We start from the raw sequence: 16,090 nt of genomic DNA on the forward strand, positions 1-16,090 counted from the left end.
TACAGTGCTGTATTCCCAATGTTCACATCTGTTCACTAAACCAAACGTGCAGTATCTGAAGTGAGACGAGCTGATGCAGGTTAATTCAACACGAGGGATGAAATAAAATAATGGAGTCAGTGTTGAGTCGTGATATTTTTATTGTAAGGCTAGATTAAAAAGGCACCGTTTGCACCTCGACTAGCTCCTCAGTCAGATGACCAAATGATCTGTACAAAAACAAACAAACAAACAAAAAACATTTATAACTACACAGTGTCACAACTCCCAAATGTAAAACATGACGACGGGCCTTTACAAAATGACACTGGTTTCGGAGACACCCCCCCCCCCCCCCCAAAAAAGCTTTATTTGTCAAATATGTTTCAAAATATGTAACAACAAAGTGCTTGATTTAACTCACATAACATTCAGGGTTTTGACAACACTTTATTCACCTTCAGCGTTTTGTATTTGGTCTGGCCAGACATTCATTAACAAACAGCAGATTTTATTTTATTTTATTGTAACAGCTAAAATGCAATGAGAAAAGGGTCCAAAATAAAACACTTGTTACAGTGCACTGAGAAAGTTTACAGCACTCTTCACACATTTCGTTATTTTAGTTATGCACTTATTTTTTTTCCCCCCATCAAAAATACAGGTGATTTTAAAAAAAATAACTGGTCAAAAACGCTCCATGTTGTCATTATGGGGTGTAGGAGGAACCAATTTATGACGTGACACAAAATGTGGGGAAAAAGCAAGCACTCCGTATAATTTTCTGAAGCTCCATAATAGTTTGGTTTTATAAAATAGCTAAAATAGTAGTTTAGCTTAGCATAAGGGGGTTGGTGGGGGGAGTTAGGTTGGCATCACATTCTGCTGAGAAATTGCACCGTAGCACTTCATTAGCTCAAGAAATGGTTAGTTAGTTACTTGACCAAAACAGTTGCTTAGCACAGCAAAATGGCTCCAAACAGTTGCTTCACTTAGCACCAAGGCTAGAAATGATTGCTTCGCTCAGCATTTGGGCAACGTTTTGTTTTTGTAGCATAAGTGTTCCAAATTGTAGCCTACTTTAGCTCAGCAAAAGGTCCAGAAACAGTTTGATTGCATCGAGTTAGAAACAGCTGCTTGGCATAGCATTAGACAAGGAACAGTTGTTCAGCGCAACATCAATGTAAAATTTGAGCTAAAAATAAAAATAACAGTTGCTTCGAAAAACAGGTGTTTTTATCATAGCACAAGGGGGGAAAAACTGTACCTAAGGTCAACATAAGCTCCAGAAACACGTTACTAGCATAGCATTAGAGTAAGATGAGCTGCTTGGCTTCGCAAAAGGGCTAGAAACAGTAATCATAACATAAGGGTAGCATAAAAGTCAGTAAGTAGGTAAATAAATAAAAAGAGGAAAGGAAACCGCTGCTGAGCATAGCACAATGGTTTGAAACAGTTGCTTCACTCAACATTAGGAGCAGGAAAAAAAATTGCACAACGCTAGGGCAAACGAAAAAGAGATTAAGGTCAAAAAACAGTATCTTAGGATAGCATCATAAAACAAAACAAAAACAAAAAACACTTCAAAACTCATTCACTGCCGGCCATTTTGGAATAATTTGGCTGATATTTCAAGACCCACAGTATTGTTTCATTCTATAAACCAGCAATATAAACATTTAGGAATGGGGTTTGACAGCAAAATGATCATGTATTTACCAATTCAGTATATATGCTTGGTGAGTGATGCTAATTCACCAGATGGCACGTCAGTGATGGGCTTGTATTTACCGGCTCCTTACATGGCAACTGTAATCCTGTTCATACATTCAAGATCTTTGTTGTACTTTTGTCATATTCATGACACACAAACCTCTGCTAATGTGAATACTGTACATGTACAATACCTGTTCTAGTGTCTGCCGAAATTTGACCTACTCTAACTTACGACCTGCGCGAGCCATTTTTTCACTCATAATATCTGATGCGTACTCACAAACTGGGCTGATGTCAAATCTAAAATGTTACATCGCTGCCATCTACTGGCAGTTGTGTGTCAGTAAAGTTGCTCCAAGCTTTGATATTTGCAGTGGAGCAGCATCAGACCCTCTCCCACCAGTTGGAAAAACCTAATTGATGAGTATACCCGTTAATGGCGGTGAAGTATTTAACAATAGGGGTAAGAAATGCTCGGGTAGCATTATAACTAACAAACAAAAAACAGTTGCTTAGCTTAAATAAAGGCAGAAAATACGTCCTTAACATAGTATAAGAACAAGAAAAGGTTATTTAGTTGAAGAGTGGCATAAGAGTTATTTAAAAAAATATTAGAATAGTATAAATGCTAGGAATAATTTCTTCACTTAGCATAGGGGCCAGAAACAATTGTTTGGCACATTATTAGCGCCCCCCCCCCCCAAACAAACAAAAAATACTTGCTGATATTAGAAATGGTTAAGCAGATAGTATAGCATAAGAGCTTAGAGTAGTTCCTTAACATTATAAGCAAGAAACAGTTGTTTAGAAAAACAAAAAAACAACACTAACGTAAAGCAATGGCAAGAAAGATTTGCTTCACTTAACATAAGAGACAGAAACAGTTGCTTAATATTGAGGAGTTTAAAAAAAATAGCACAAGGGCTAAATATGCATACAAGGACCAGAAGTAGTTAGCTTAGCATAACCGCGGAAAAAGTAGTTCCTTAATATATGACCAAGAAGTAGTTGTTTAGCATAGCATTAGGGCTCGAAAGCCGAACATAACTTGGCATAGCAAAGGATACTTGGTCACATTTTAGTGAGCAGGCCATACATGCTTTTTGGTGGCTGATAATTTGAATTTTGGAAAGTTAACAGTTGCTAGCTTTGCTGCCAAGCTAAGCTAACCATCTGCTAGCTCAGACAGACAAATACTGTATTGATGTGATCTTCATCCAAATCGCATTTACTCTTGGATTTGATCCTCTCGCAGCAAATAAATATAATATTGACAAGATAAACCTTTTCACGTGGCTATTGAGCTAAAAAAGCCTAGAACCCATTTTGAAGTCCCATAAAAAGAAAGAAAAAAAGGTTAGGGGATGTTTTTTTTTCTTGTCCAGTTCTAGGACACATTGAGGTATCAAACATCAATAAATTATTGTTTTAAAAAAAAAAAAAGCACGCACACACATTTTCATATCAATAATACAAAATGGTATCAAACTTTCATAATGCAACATTGTCACGACACACATTCAATTTTAAGAGTGACTGGCTTCCTTTTTCAGTCTTTATCACATCCCTTTAATGTCCAATGTTGATCAAGACCGTTTTATTCCGAGGTGACTGCGTGCCATTCACTTTGTTTTTGTTTCCCTTTGAATACCTCAAGTACACATTTGGTCTCATTCCCAGCCTTTACGAATACCACAGGCATACCCCAGACACGGACGGAGCTACAATACTAATGCTTTTTTTTTTCTTCTTCTTCTAAAATACATCTTCCAAACCGTTTGGACCATTTAATTTCTCGTATGCCTATAGGAAAGTCCGATGTCACATTGAAAGTGCAAAAATGTATTCCTTTGATAGACAAAATTCATTCAGGCAATCATTTGCCAAAATGGTTTGTTATAATGCGTTAACAGTACAAGCCATTTCATAGGTTATTCAATTGTACATTCCCCTTCAACCTGTCCTTGAATGTTTCACTGCTTAAGTAAAATCATTGTCGTATTTTGACGTCATATTGCCTCATGGAGGTATAGCCTTTTAAAAATCTCATCGTACTAGTCGCAGGGCTCCAATTTCAACATGTGCTGTCCCTTCGCCGAGCGTGATTGGTCTTACAAGATGAACCTGAATTCATTGGTTTGCAAAGCTCCCACATGACAACAGAAAAGTCAGATCATATTAGTTTGGCATTTCAAGCGTCCACCACCAATGTTAAGATCATAACTTGTATTCACATTCATTGTGAAGAAACACCCAAAAATTAGATGGTGAATTTTCTATTCACAATAGAAATGATCTACCAAGAAGTATTACTGGGACCACAGTGAGAGAGAGGGGAAAAAAACAAAGAATTACAGACGCTAGATATAAAGTCACAATCTTTTTGAGAATAAGGTGGTAATGTTACAAAAAATACCATTTGAGCATTATGAGGGAAAAGCACAATGATTTTACTGCTTAGTCCTAATTTTAGGTTAGTGATGACGATGACAAAAAATTATGAAAAAATTAGATTTTCAAAAAATGGGAAATAATTTTACAAAAAGATGCACATAAAGTCAAATTACACAAACGCTTACGTTTTTCTTTTACATACGGACATATTTTACAGAAGGAAATACACATTGTCTGACACTAAAGTAATACTAAGAACAGTCGCACGTTTACAAAACTATAATCTGATTTAACAGGTTAAAAAATGCTTACGGTAATATTCCTTGAATATTGCAAATCGTAATTTAAAGAATACAGTTGTAATATTTGGGGTAAAAAGTTAAAAAAAATACATGACAATAAAGTTTGAATATCATGGGAAAAAAATATTTTTTGTAAAAAATCATATTGAAAATGTCATTTGTTAAATTGTGATATTACAAACTGTAAAGTAAACATTTTCAGAGAGTAAAGTGTTAGCAGATGTCAATTTTACAAAAAAATAAAAGCAGTTTGAAAAACAAGCTCAATTTAAAAAAAATCACATGGCAAAAAGTCGATATGAGGATGAGTTGTAATATGAGGAAAAAAAAGTAATTTAATAAAGTAATAAATACAGGAATGAGAAATGTTAAAATAAAGAGAAAAATATCATGTAAGGAAAAGTTATTTTCCAAAACCCATACAAAGAAAAGAAGTGTTTTTAAGAGTGAATTAAGGAACTAAAAGCATCATTGTAAATGCTTTTGGCCTTTGTATACATTTTGTTGGGTTCTTCTTTTTTTCTCATTAATACTTGATTCTCATAACTTAATGACTTCCCCCCATAATTGACCTTTTTTTTTCTTTTCTAAGTGGCATGGATGCAGTTTCAAAGTTTTTTACTGATATCCCGTCGCTTTCCCTTTTGAGAAAAGATTTTCTTTTTGAGTTGTTGGCCTGAACCGTTTTTGGCATCAACAAGTGGATTGGAGCAACCTTCCATTTCCAATGACAATATTTCAATGTTGTCGTACACGATACAAAGTTCACGGGTAAAACATTACGCTTTTCTCCGCTCGTTGCGGCACATTCTTCCGTCACCCTTCGACGACGTCTCAAAACAACCATTTGTTCATGTTTCGTAATTTTCCATTTCTTTCCACGCTGACGTCCACAGAATCAAAAACCGCCAACCCCCAACAGATGCTCTTCTCCTCCGGGATGGCGGGTGATTACCGGTAAAAACAAACACATCTTCACTTTTTTTTGGCCATGTGATTTTGGGCCATCTTTGTTTTCTTTCCTTCTTTCACATTGGAGAACACAGTAAAGATGACACCAAATAAACACGTCAGTACTTCTGGTTTCGTATTAACGGGGACATTAAAATCCTTCATGGGAAAATGGAGGCAAAAGACCTCCTCCCATTTGTCTCCCTTTTTTTTTGTGCGCCAGTAGTGCATGGACTACTGGGGAGTTAGTTCCCTGACAACCAAAAAAGGTATTTGTGTGGGTTATGTGGGAATTGATTGTGGAGGAAAGAGGTCACAATATGATGCAGCGGAACCTGTGAGAACCCGTCGATCGTTCTGCCCTCCATTTCATCTTCTTCTTCTTCTTCTGGTTTCGTTCGGGGACTTGTTGTCTAAAAGAAAAAAAAAACAACGCTGATTTAAGATTGACCTAAATTCAGAAAGTGCAAGTGGAGCGTATTTTTGTGTCAAGTAAATAGTTATTACCTTATGACACGGACGAGCTCGTGAAAGGCCTTGTCCACATTCATTGGAGGATCCTTGGCACTGGTTTCAATGTATGTTATCTAAACAAAATAGATTTAGATTTAGATAATAGATTTGGGGGGAGGGGGGACAGAGCTCTCTAATGGTTCTTGTTGGCATACTGGCTAATTTCTACAAATACTTTCATGTATTGTTCCAGGTGTATTGACTTACATTATGTTTTGCAGCCATCTCTTGGCCCTGCTCAGTGGTGATCTTTCTCAAATGGACCAGGTCCACCTTGTTTGCCACCAGCACCATCGGAAAAGCCTCCCTGTGAGGACGTTACAGCAAATCAGAAAGCTGTTCGACACTTTAAAAGCTTGTAAAACGCCTTCATTGTACATATTTTCATTCATTCATCATCCGAACCGCTTCATCCCCACTAGGGTCGCGGGGGGTGCTGGAGCCTATCCCAGCAGTCTTCGGGCATTAGGCGGGGGACACCCTGAGTCGGTTGGCAGCCAATCGCAGTACATATTTTCAATGAGTGTAATTTCCAGAGTAGCCCCCCTGTAGCCCGCGGACCACCTCACCAGTGTTGGAACAATGTGATTTACAGCTATAGCTGTAGAAATAATCATTTGAAAATGCAAACCCGGAGATTTTGAGAAATAGCGTTCGATATTGACATTTACAGTATCTGTTTCCTACCTTGTTAAATCATTAACGTGATTGGTGTCTTCACGTTGAAGAATATCATCAATTATTAATCATATACTGAAAGGTAATTTGAGCCTTTTTTTAAATTGAAGAAGTGTGTATCAAACTGTTAGCCCTTTGCAAGTTTTTGCTTTCACATGTGCATTTTCGCTTTTAGGGACACCTTCTGAAAATAGAGCAGGATTGAAAGAAAACGAATTTGCAGTGGATTTAACCGGGAATTGAGTGCCATCCTTTTGAAGAGAAGGAACACTGAGTCAAGATTTAGACTGCTATGTTAGCTTCTCCGCTAGGGACAGTGTCATGTTTGTGTTATATTGCAATACATTTGCAGTTACTTTCATTTTACATTTGTGTGGCTTTTAACATTAAAAGATGAGATCCATCATGAAGTATCGCTTTTTACACATCCTTATCATGTGTCACTGTTTTTAACAATGGTTAACTTGTGCTTCCACTTGTGTAACTTATCACGTACAGCAGTGTTCCCCAACCCCCGGACCGCTACCGGTCTGTGGGTCATTGGGTCCCGGGCCACACAGAAAAAAAATGAATAACTTACATTACTTCCATTTTATTCATTTCGGAATCTGAAAGATCTTTTATTTTGAAAAATTATCGGATTCTCTGTTACATCCACCTACAGTGTGTCACTCTTGACGCATGGTTTTCGGTCACGTGATAGGTTACTGCTAAAATGAAACTCAGGAGATAGCAAAATCAGTAAAATACAAACGTCTTTGGGAAGGGGAAAAGGCCCAGTCAGGAGACAGAAAAAGAGCCTATGACTTTCAAGAAAAAGAAGGCTACATTTAAAAGGCAGTATAAGGAGTCCTGCATAAAATACATAAAGTACGTGGGATATTCCCACGCACCAAGCCGGCCCTGCATCATATGCGGCAAAGGGGAGTCGTATTTTTCAGGCACTTTGTATTTCCTTTTTATTTTATTTTGAAGGCACGCTTAGGTGGTACCATAGCAACCAGAGAGTGTTGCGGCCAGATAAGACGTTCCTCGTGTAATGATTCGTGTTTATTATTATTATGTTTAGAAAATACCTCCGTTTTCATGCAGGTCATATCATATTATTTTGTTCTATTTATCCGGCACACCTTAAAGGCCGTCCCTGAAAATATTGTCTGACATTAAACCGGTCGGTGGGGCATTAAAGGTTGGGGACCGCTGATGCACAGGACAGTAGTGTTCGGACTCGGGTTTCAAATCGGGTTCCAAATATAATTGATCTTCTTGGGAATTTTGCATTTGAAATTCTACTAAATCAGAGTTTGAAGCGCCACGGCATATTTCATCAGACTTCTATTTTCCGGAGGGAATCGAGTGCAGCTTAATATTGAACAGACAATGCGTTTGGTTTCACTTCCTCTTTCCTACGATGTCCGTTTTTGGGGTGGCTGTTGGTCACAGTTAAAGAGATTTAGAAACAAGTCGTACATTTTGCTCCAACGGCAGTGCACTTCTAAATCAAAGGAAGAAGTCCTCTGATGACTGTCACACTGAGAGGACAACGCCGCCCGCCAACATTTCTGCTGAGCATGCGAAGCTCAACCACACTGATGCTATTCAGCGGAAGTCAAAGTGGTTATGATTTTTATAAAACAACAACTGGGACAAGAGAAAAGGTTTTGAAACATGTGGTACCTTATGTGTATTTATACTATTATCTACGAAAATCCTGCTACTGAATGACACACGAATTATAAAATAAAAATGCAGCAAAAAATTGTGTTTTGGGATGTCTTCTAACCTGTCTTTGACCCGCAGTATTAGCTGATGAAAGCGGTCAACGTGTTCAAAACTGGCCTTGTCCGTCACCGAGAAGACAATGAGGAAGCCGTCTCCTGTCCTCATGTACTGCTCCCTCATGGCACTGAACTCCTCTTGACCGGCTGTGTCCAGCACTGGGTGGGTATACATTTGCACGAAAAAACCCCCACAATAAAACACACACCAAAAATTAGACTCTTTCCCTATTTATTTTAATGCTATAAATTGTAAAAATGATCGTAGTCAAGGAACACATTAAAAAAAGTCTCGGGGTGTCTGATCAGATGTCAGCAAAAACACCAATATCGGATTACATTGATCTACATCCCAAATCTCTGATATTAGCAATCATAAACCTGGAGGTTTAATGGTTTTACATGGCTTTCGTTTTGATCTTAACCCTTTAGGCGGCAGTTTTTTTTTCAATACAATATTATACAATACAATACATGCTGATTTATATAGCGCTTTCACAACAGCGGCAGCTGTAACAAAGCGCTTAACAAAACCGTTAACATATTCATTTTGAATATCACAATTGCAAAAGGTTGTAGCTTGAAAGTGGTTGGAGATTAAGGCATCCTGTAAATGTTGTTTGGTGCTTCAATGATTACAAGTAGCTCCGCTCATTACTACAGGAAAGTTTGCTATCACCAAGATGCCACAAGATAGCGCCAAAGTACTTCTTTTACAGATAATGCTTTCGCCTGAGATCAAAAACAGTGAATAGGTGACTTTTGCCACTAATTCACATGTAGCAAGTTGCATAATAAACTGGGAACTGAGCACCCTTTTTTTAGAAGCATCCAAATGGAGCAGGACAGCACAGTGTACTAGTAGTTAGTACATCTGCCTCTCAGTCAACAGGTTCGGGGTTTAGATCTTGGCTCATGCCCTATCACACATAAGGGGTGTTCACACGGCACACATTTGCTCCGGCGCCGCTCCGATGTATTTTGTTGCGATATATTTTGCACCGCAGCAAGTTGTGTGGAGCGTTCACACGTACAAAGCCGCTGAGCGTGTCTGCACCGGCACAGCGTCGGTGCAGCCCCACTTGCGTTCACACGGCAGTTTCTGCAGCGGAGCAAAACGACAGAAAACAAATGAGCTGTCGTGTTGGTTCTTTTTAAAACGTATACACAACTCAAGCGACTACTGGACAGGCACGTCCTTCTCCTTCTCGGTCTCCGTGCCTTCTGCTCGAGAGTGACCGCCCCCGAAAACGTAAATCAACGATGACTTCAATGACACTCAGAAAAGCAAATACGTAATGCGCCAAACAGAAAATCAAGAGAGGAAATCACAAAATAAATTATATGGGGGGCGGCGGGGGGGTTGTGGACACACAACAAAGGAACAAACTACACAAACAACTCCAAGACAGTCCAGTCTCCTACAAAAGGAAAGATGTTACCAGCCAAGTCTTGTGTCGTTATTAAACAAACACATGACGGAAGTCCGACAGAGCGCGAAAGCAACGCGTTCTCGCCGTACGTAAACTCTTCACAAGCATTCGCTCTGGAGCAAATTTAACCCAGTTGCGTTCACACGTGCAAATTTACATCGGTGCTGCTTCGCTAACAAGCATTTGCTCTGGAGCAAATTTTTAAACCACCTCCCTGAGGTGGATCAAATTTGGCCCGGTGTAAGCTGTTTTCCGGGACTACGCCGGAGCTAATTTGCACGTGTGAACGCTCTACTGGGGCAGCCCTGGCATAGCACCGGACAAAATCTTGCCGTGTGAACACCCCTATAGTTTGCGTGTTCTCGCCGCTTGCGTGGGTTTTCCCGACGTACTCCAACTTGCACTCACCATCCAGTATGGCCCACTGTCCGTCGATCTCGGTGTGTTTAAGGTAGGAGTCCTCTATGGTGGGATCATAGTCTGGCACAAAAATCTTCTGGAAAAACTGGATGGTGAGCGCGCTCTTGCCGACGCCGCCGTCTCCCACCACCACCAGCTTGTACGTTGGCAGGTTGTCGCTTGGCACAGCGCTGGTCGCCATGGCTACCCCACAACCACGGAGTTGAAAGGTGGGAAGGCGGCTCGTGTTTGGCACTGGTCTGTGATGGAAGACACAGAGAGAAGACTCTTGAGTTGAGACATTTCTATTATTATTTTTTTAACCCGACTGCTTTGTGATTACAGCTAAGATCGGTCGAAATTTGGGAAGAAAGACGAAACGGCATGAAGCTAAACGGAGTGATACTGCATTAGCCAGCCTAGAGTGCTTTCTGTGGCTTATGCTTTTTATCCCACCAGGGGCTCCCAGTGGCAACCCACAAAAGGCCTTTACTGTAAATGCAGCCCTTTGTTTCATTTCTATTCTAGTGACTCCGTAACTGCCGTTGTGATGAAAGCTGGCCGACAAAGATTAAACATTTTCCCATTGTTTGAGAGCCAAAGCTTGAACCTTTGCAGTAGTCTTCTAAATATATGAAAGAATTGTTAAATACAAGTCGTAAATACAAGACCGCTTGGTCCGCCAGTGAATTCTAGGTGGAACCAGTTAGGTGCACCGTAGTCAGAGCAGTATCTTGTTTCCTTTTCCTTTTCCCACGGTGGGTGCGAACTTTATGATCTTTGTTCCCCAGTAATGTTCCCTTGCATGGTCAACAGTCACCCTTGGCAAGTGAAGGTGCAACAAGGCGCAGGAACAAACTACAGGTCACGGCAGTCCCTACAAATACTGTAACGTGCTGAGGTTGTAACAGCGCTCAACTCGGAGTGCAATTTAATATTTTATTTCAAAGCTGATAAGTCGGTGGCACGGTGGACGACTGGGTAGCCTGTCTGCCTCACAGTGTAGAGGTGCAGGGTTCGATTCTGGTTCCAGCTTTCCTGTGTGGAGTTTGCATGTTCTCCCAATGCCTGTGTGGGGTTTTTTCTGGGTACTGTGGTTTCCTACCACATTCCAAAAGCATGCACGCCAGGTTAATGGAACACTTTCAATTGTCCCAAGGTGTGAGAGTGAGTGCGAATGGTTGTGATTGGCTGGCAACCAGTTCAGGGTGTCCCCCGCCTACTGCCCGAAGACGGCTGGGATAGGATCGAGCATGCCTGCGACCCTTTTGAAGTTAAGCAGATTTAAAAAATGGATGGATGGATGAATGATAAGTAAATATGCTCTGGAATTTTATAAGCCCAACAATAAATGATATGTGGGCTTTTATTTCTTTTCGGGGGGAGGGGGGGTAGTGTTTTTTTTTTTGCTGATAATTAAATATTGAATTCTTGTTTCAAGGTGTGCATGGTTAATATTATAGGAATTAATTATATTGAACAAAACACGGGTTTATTGATTTTGATATATTTTTTATAATTTATTACATAATTATTTTTAAGGCTTTTTTTTGTAATTTCGGTTAAAAGGAAGACAATGCCTGATGATTAAATGTTAAAATTAAGTTGATGAGATCAAATTGTTTATTAATTAGTTGTGTTGCCTTCTACTTTTGGAGAATCATCCACACATATGAGGAGGTACTCATGCTATGATAAAAGGGTTTGGGGTTATAAGAGATACAAAAATGTAGCCATTGTCTTAAATCATCCTTTACTGATATTAATGGAAATGATCATCATCAGAAAATGAATGTCGAAGGAGATGTGTAAATTTGCCAACAATGAATACACAAATATATGCCACTAAAGCTGCAGGAAAACTTTGTGGTGTTTGTCTTTTTGCAAAATGTTTGGGTTTTTGTTGCCGTTGTAGGAACAAAACCTTGTCACCAACAGAGAACACCTTGTCCTGTAGCATGGCACTCAGTCGAGCACAGACCTCTGCCAAGGCCAGGCTGTTGACATTTCTTGCACCATAGTTGTGTTTTTCCAGCTTTTGGTAACTCCCTTTCATTGAAATTGTAAAATAGCACTTTTTTTCAGTGTGAAGATCTTCACCAAAAGTTTTAGCCACTTCAAGCTGGAAGAAGTGAATCTGTCTCCGAGCCCATCCCTCCAAAAAAAAACAGGCAATTCAAGATCATCTTGTCTATTTATAAGACTAAAGTAAACAAAACTGGGCAGAATGTGAGAGCAGGCAAATAGCTGATTAGCTGGCAGGGTTTAGCTCAGTTGGCTGAAGGTGAAACAAAACAACTCTGAACTTGACATTCACATTCGTTTTTCTCCTGTTGCCGCAGAGATGTAATCAAGGGTGCTTCAGTGTTCCGTTCACCCCTCCGTTTGAAGCTCGTGGTTAACAAGTTTAGGGAGTCAACACGCACATGAGAAGCAAACGCAGCTTGTTCCGCAACCATGGTTACTGCTATTCTGGTTAACGCCAACCTTTCTCATTTCCCCTCCCCTCTGATGTTGCATTTCAAAACTATTTATCAACCTCGCAATGTGGTTGTTGTTTGGACCTTTTTGTGTGCAACTTAATACGGTCATGTATCAACACTCTGCATGCGTCCGACACTTATCTGCAGAAATGGTCGCATATGTGCAGTCTGGAGAACCATGTGTTCGCAATCAATCTGTGAGTGATGACACCGAATCTTCAATATGTCACTCAATCGTGCTATTATGGCAGAATGCTCACATAACAGCGGGCCACAGTGTGGGAGAGAGTGCCAAAAAGAATGAGTAGGAGGCGAGCCAAGGCAAGATGAGGGTGTGAAGATGACTTGATGCTGCTGGACTAGTCAGCCTTTTTGCTTATAACACATGCAGTTTAAAAGTCATACGTTACATTGTTCAAGTGACATAATGCGGATTTTTGGCTAATAAGTGAATATTCGATTTTGTGTCATGGCAACATAAAAAGAAGTGGGCGGTAAATGCAGGAAATCAGACACCTGCAGATTAGAATCAGAAATCTCCCAAGATCTGATAGGCATTAGTTACTACCAAAAGACCTTATGACAGGTCTTTCGGTGTTAAAATACAAATTTGGGGAAAATATTGGGCTAACCAATCTCAGTAATTAATCGATACCTTATTTGGCCTTTCACTGATGTGCGCCCACACAGATTTGCATGCATGTGAGTAAGCTTATGGGCGACCGGGAAGCAGCTGTCAGCTGGCAACCGGCCATTTTATCCTGGCCTGCACAATGGAGGGAAGGAAGATGTTTCCTTCCTTTCGAAAACCTGCCAGTCAATATGAGCAGTAGGTGGAGAATTTCGGAGCCAAAGCCCCCTGATCCAGTCACATATGGATGGCTGTCACAGAGGAAAATCATTTGTCGTACACACAATCATGTTTCATAAAATACTGCTGGGGATAATTTTACTATACTGTACATATGGGGATGAAACGGAGCCTTTCTTGCTATCAGCCGTTGTGCTTTTCAGACCGAAGTGATGGTGTACATTTGACCTTTAAATCAATTTAGTAAATATGTAAACAAAACCGAACGGTGGAGCTACCTCATGTTCTGAATTAGGGCTCTGCGCAAATATTTGATGATGCGATTAGAGATGCAATACGGTGTGCCGTGTGGGCGTGAAAATACGGTATGTACGTTTGTGGAGTATGCAGAGCGTCGTGTGAGGTGTGCTCTTTGAGAGCAACAGACGAAGGTATTTGCATGTGTATCGGAACGTTTAGCCGCCTAATGATCATTAAATGAAACTGTTAAGCAATCAGTCATTCACGCCCATCAAGGCAGGCCTCCCTTATTAGTTCGCTGTTAGCCATCCTAGCGCGAAGTCAGTTTTTAAACATGGGAGTTCGACCGGAGAAATCAGCTTTCCTGGGTTAGCTTATTGCTAGCTAGCTGGTATAACAGAACACAGATGGATTTAAAACTTTTAACAAAAGTGACGTAGGCCAGTGTACGGCAAGGGATCCTGGAGGTTGCAGTTATTTTAAAGTAAAAAGGAAAACTGTTCTGTAGGTTGACGCAGCTGTTATAGCTCATTGGTTAACACTCATGAGTTTTCAAAAAATATGAGGCTTGATAAAATGCTTTTGGCAACATATGGTGGAGATAGAACATTATAAAAGTGCACTCCAGTTACCATTAGGATTAAATTGGATTTTTCATTTTTTGGACGATCGTGTGTTTTTCCGCTAAAGTACAATTAGTACCTCGTTCGGGTTGATTTGGGACTCTCTGCTTCAACAGTAAACGAGGCGCGAATGTGGATTTTGAGTACAAGTCCAAGAGCTAGTTGTATATCTATATACAGTACTACAGCAAGAGTCTCAAACTCAGGTCACAGCGGCCATTTGCAGCCCGCAACATGATATTTTGCGGCCCCCTACTTGACATCACATTTTAACTTTAGCGCTGCTCCCACTTTTATTGTCGTGTTATTGCCTTTTATGTTTAATCACTTCTGGATGAACAGCTCAGACTCATGAAAGCTTTCGGCAGTGCTGTTGACAAGTTGGCCACATTGAATTATTGGTTGAAACAAAATTCTGAAATGACATGAAGTTGAAGGAAAAAATATCCTGTCACTCAGTCCCAATCACACCTTTTTTAAAACCTGCCAGAGACCCTACTCCAGCAGCCCCCCACACACTGTAAATTGACTTTGAGACCCCTGCACTATGCGCTCTGGTATTTACTTGGTATGTGGATGTTGGTCATAGTGAGGAGATGAGGGTTGCCAGTGGGTGTATTATTATTCATTTTTAAAATAACTATTGCCCCCTGAGATGATGATAATTTGTGCAATATAGATTTATCATGTGTTGTTTAAATCATGATGTTTCAGAAAAAAAATCAGCAACGTCATTGTTTTTGGAGATGTTTCAATTCTGGTTTGACAAAGATATTGTAGTTAGGCTTGATCATTACATAATGAATGCTCTGAAGCACATGCTAGTGCACATTGATCATCAACATCCATTCACGCACACATTTACACCTTTTAGACTACTCAAATCATCCCACGCACGAATAGGGAGAACATGCAAACTCCATCGAGGAAAACCTGAACTGAGATTCGAACCCAGGAAATCTTGACTGTGACACAGATGTTCCAACCACTAGGCAAATCAATAATACAGAATGAATGAACCTTAATGTTGACCATCATTACCATCATCCTGAGCAGAGTAGTGTGCGTGTGTGCACTCGCGCGCGTAAGTGTGTGCGCGCGTGCATGTCTCTGCTGACTGTTGCTTCCGAATGATCTCATCCTATGATTAAACACAACAAGAATCTCACTGTTCGCTTTGCACAGAGGTTCGCCAGCCTGTGTGCCTATTCAGTGGCTCAACACCGTTGATGCATTGGGTGGAGAGGTGGGTGTGCGAGGATTCCTTAAAATGCAGGAGGGGCAAAGAGTAGCATTTTCCCCACTGATTGTCAATGACAAAACCTTGCACACACCGCCGAGGCCCCGTGCTGTGCGGCTCTTTATTCGGCCACGTAGTGAAGCCCTATCGCAACCGCCCAAGAATACAGTACCACATATAAATGGCTTCGTCGTTCTCAAGTTTGCAGCATAAAACGGCACACGGTCCTGAGTCTAAACGAGAAGCGAAACGTGCCGCAACGATCACAAGCACTGTCATTTGACGAGTAGTTATTCCTACATCAGTGGCACTTAAAGAACAGTTTATACACCTAATATTACAGGAACTGAACGCAAAATTCATCCGCGATAACATACGTCTATCACCCTCTGTCTTTTTCCTTGGCAACCCAGCCACTTACCGTTAGATGTTCCTCTGATGAACAATATTTTTTTAGAAAAGCCCTGAAGACAACCTAATTGTCATTTTCCGTCCGTCTTGGCTCCACGCCGCCGCCCTCGCGCCGCAGTCGGGCTTCCCACATCTGCGG

The 16,090-nt window shown here is 40.5% G+C and overlaps 1 protein-coding gene across 2 annotated transcripts; it reads right to left on the reverse strand.

Annotated features, from left to right (window-relative positions):
- Nucleotides 1–122: 122 nt before the first annotated feature.
- LOC147198047 (ras-related protein M-Ras) lies at nucleotides 123–16,090 on the reverse strand. Of its 2 annotated transcripts, XM_086123838.1 has the most exons (7): nucleotides 15,962–16,090; nucleotides 10,153–10,403; nucleotides 8,317–8,470; nucleotides 6,063–6,162; nucleotides 5,850–5,929; nucleotides 5,678–5,755; nucleotides 123–209 (listed from the first exon to the last, which is right to left on the reverse strand). In XM_086123838.1, exons 2-7 carry the CDS (start codon nucleotides 10,343–10,345, stop codon nucleotides 155–157), a joined length of 660 nt encoding a protein of 219 aa, XP_085979964.1. In that variant the 5' UTR covers nucleotides 10,346–10,403; nucleotides 15,962–16,090; the 3' UTR covers nucleotides 123–154. The 2 variants fall into 2 exon arrangements, with proteins under 2 accessions (XP_085979964.1, XP_085979965.1); XM_086123839.1 differs by having other exon boundaries at nucleotides 123–5,755.

This window comes from Hippocampus guttulatus, chromosome 11, assembly GCF_054856545.1.
Source record: "Hippocampus guttulatus isolate MCC_2025c chromosome 11, RoL_Hgut_1.0, whole genome shotgun sequence".
Classification (NCBI taxonomy): domain Eukaryota; kingdom Metazoa; phylum Chordata; class Actinopteri; order Syngnathiformes; family Syngnathidae; genus Hippocampus; species Hippocampus guttulatus.

Excerpts from the sequence above, each read along its gene's own strand:
- LOC147198047 (XM_086123838.1), bottom strand. The coding sequence starts at position 10,345 with ATGGCGACCAGCGCTGTGCCAAGCGACAACCTGCCAACGTACAAGCTG. Across the intron at positions 8,471-10,152 it reads ACAGTGGGCCATACTGGATG|TGCTGGACACAGCCGGTCAA; the intron begins GTGAGTGCAAGT and ends ATACCCACCCAG. Across the intron at positions 210-5,677 it reads CGATCGACGGGTTCTCACAG|ATCATTTGGTCATCTGACTG; the intron begins GTTCCGCTGCAT and ends GTTTTTGTACAG.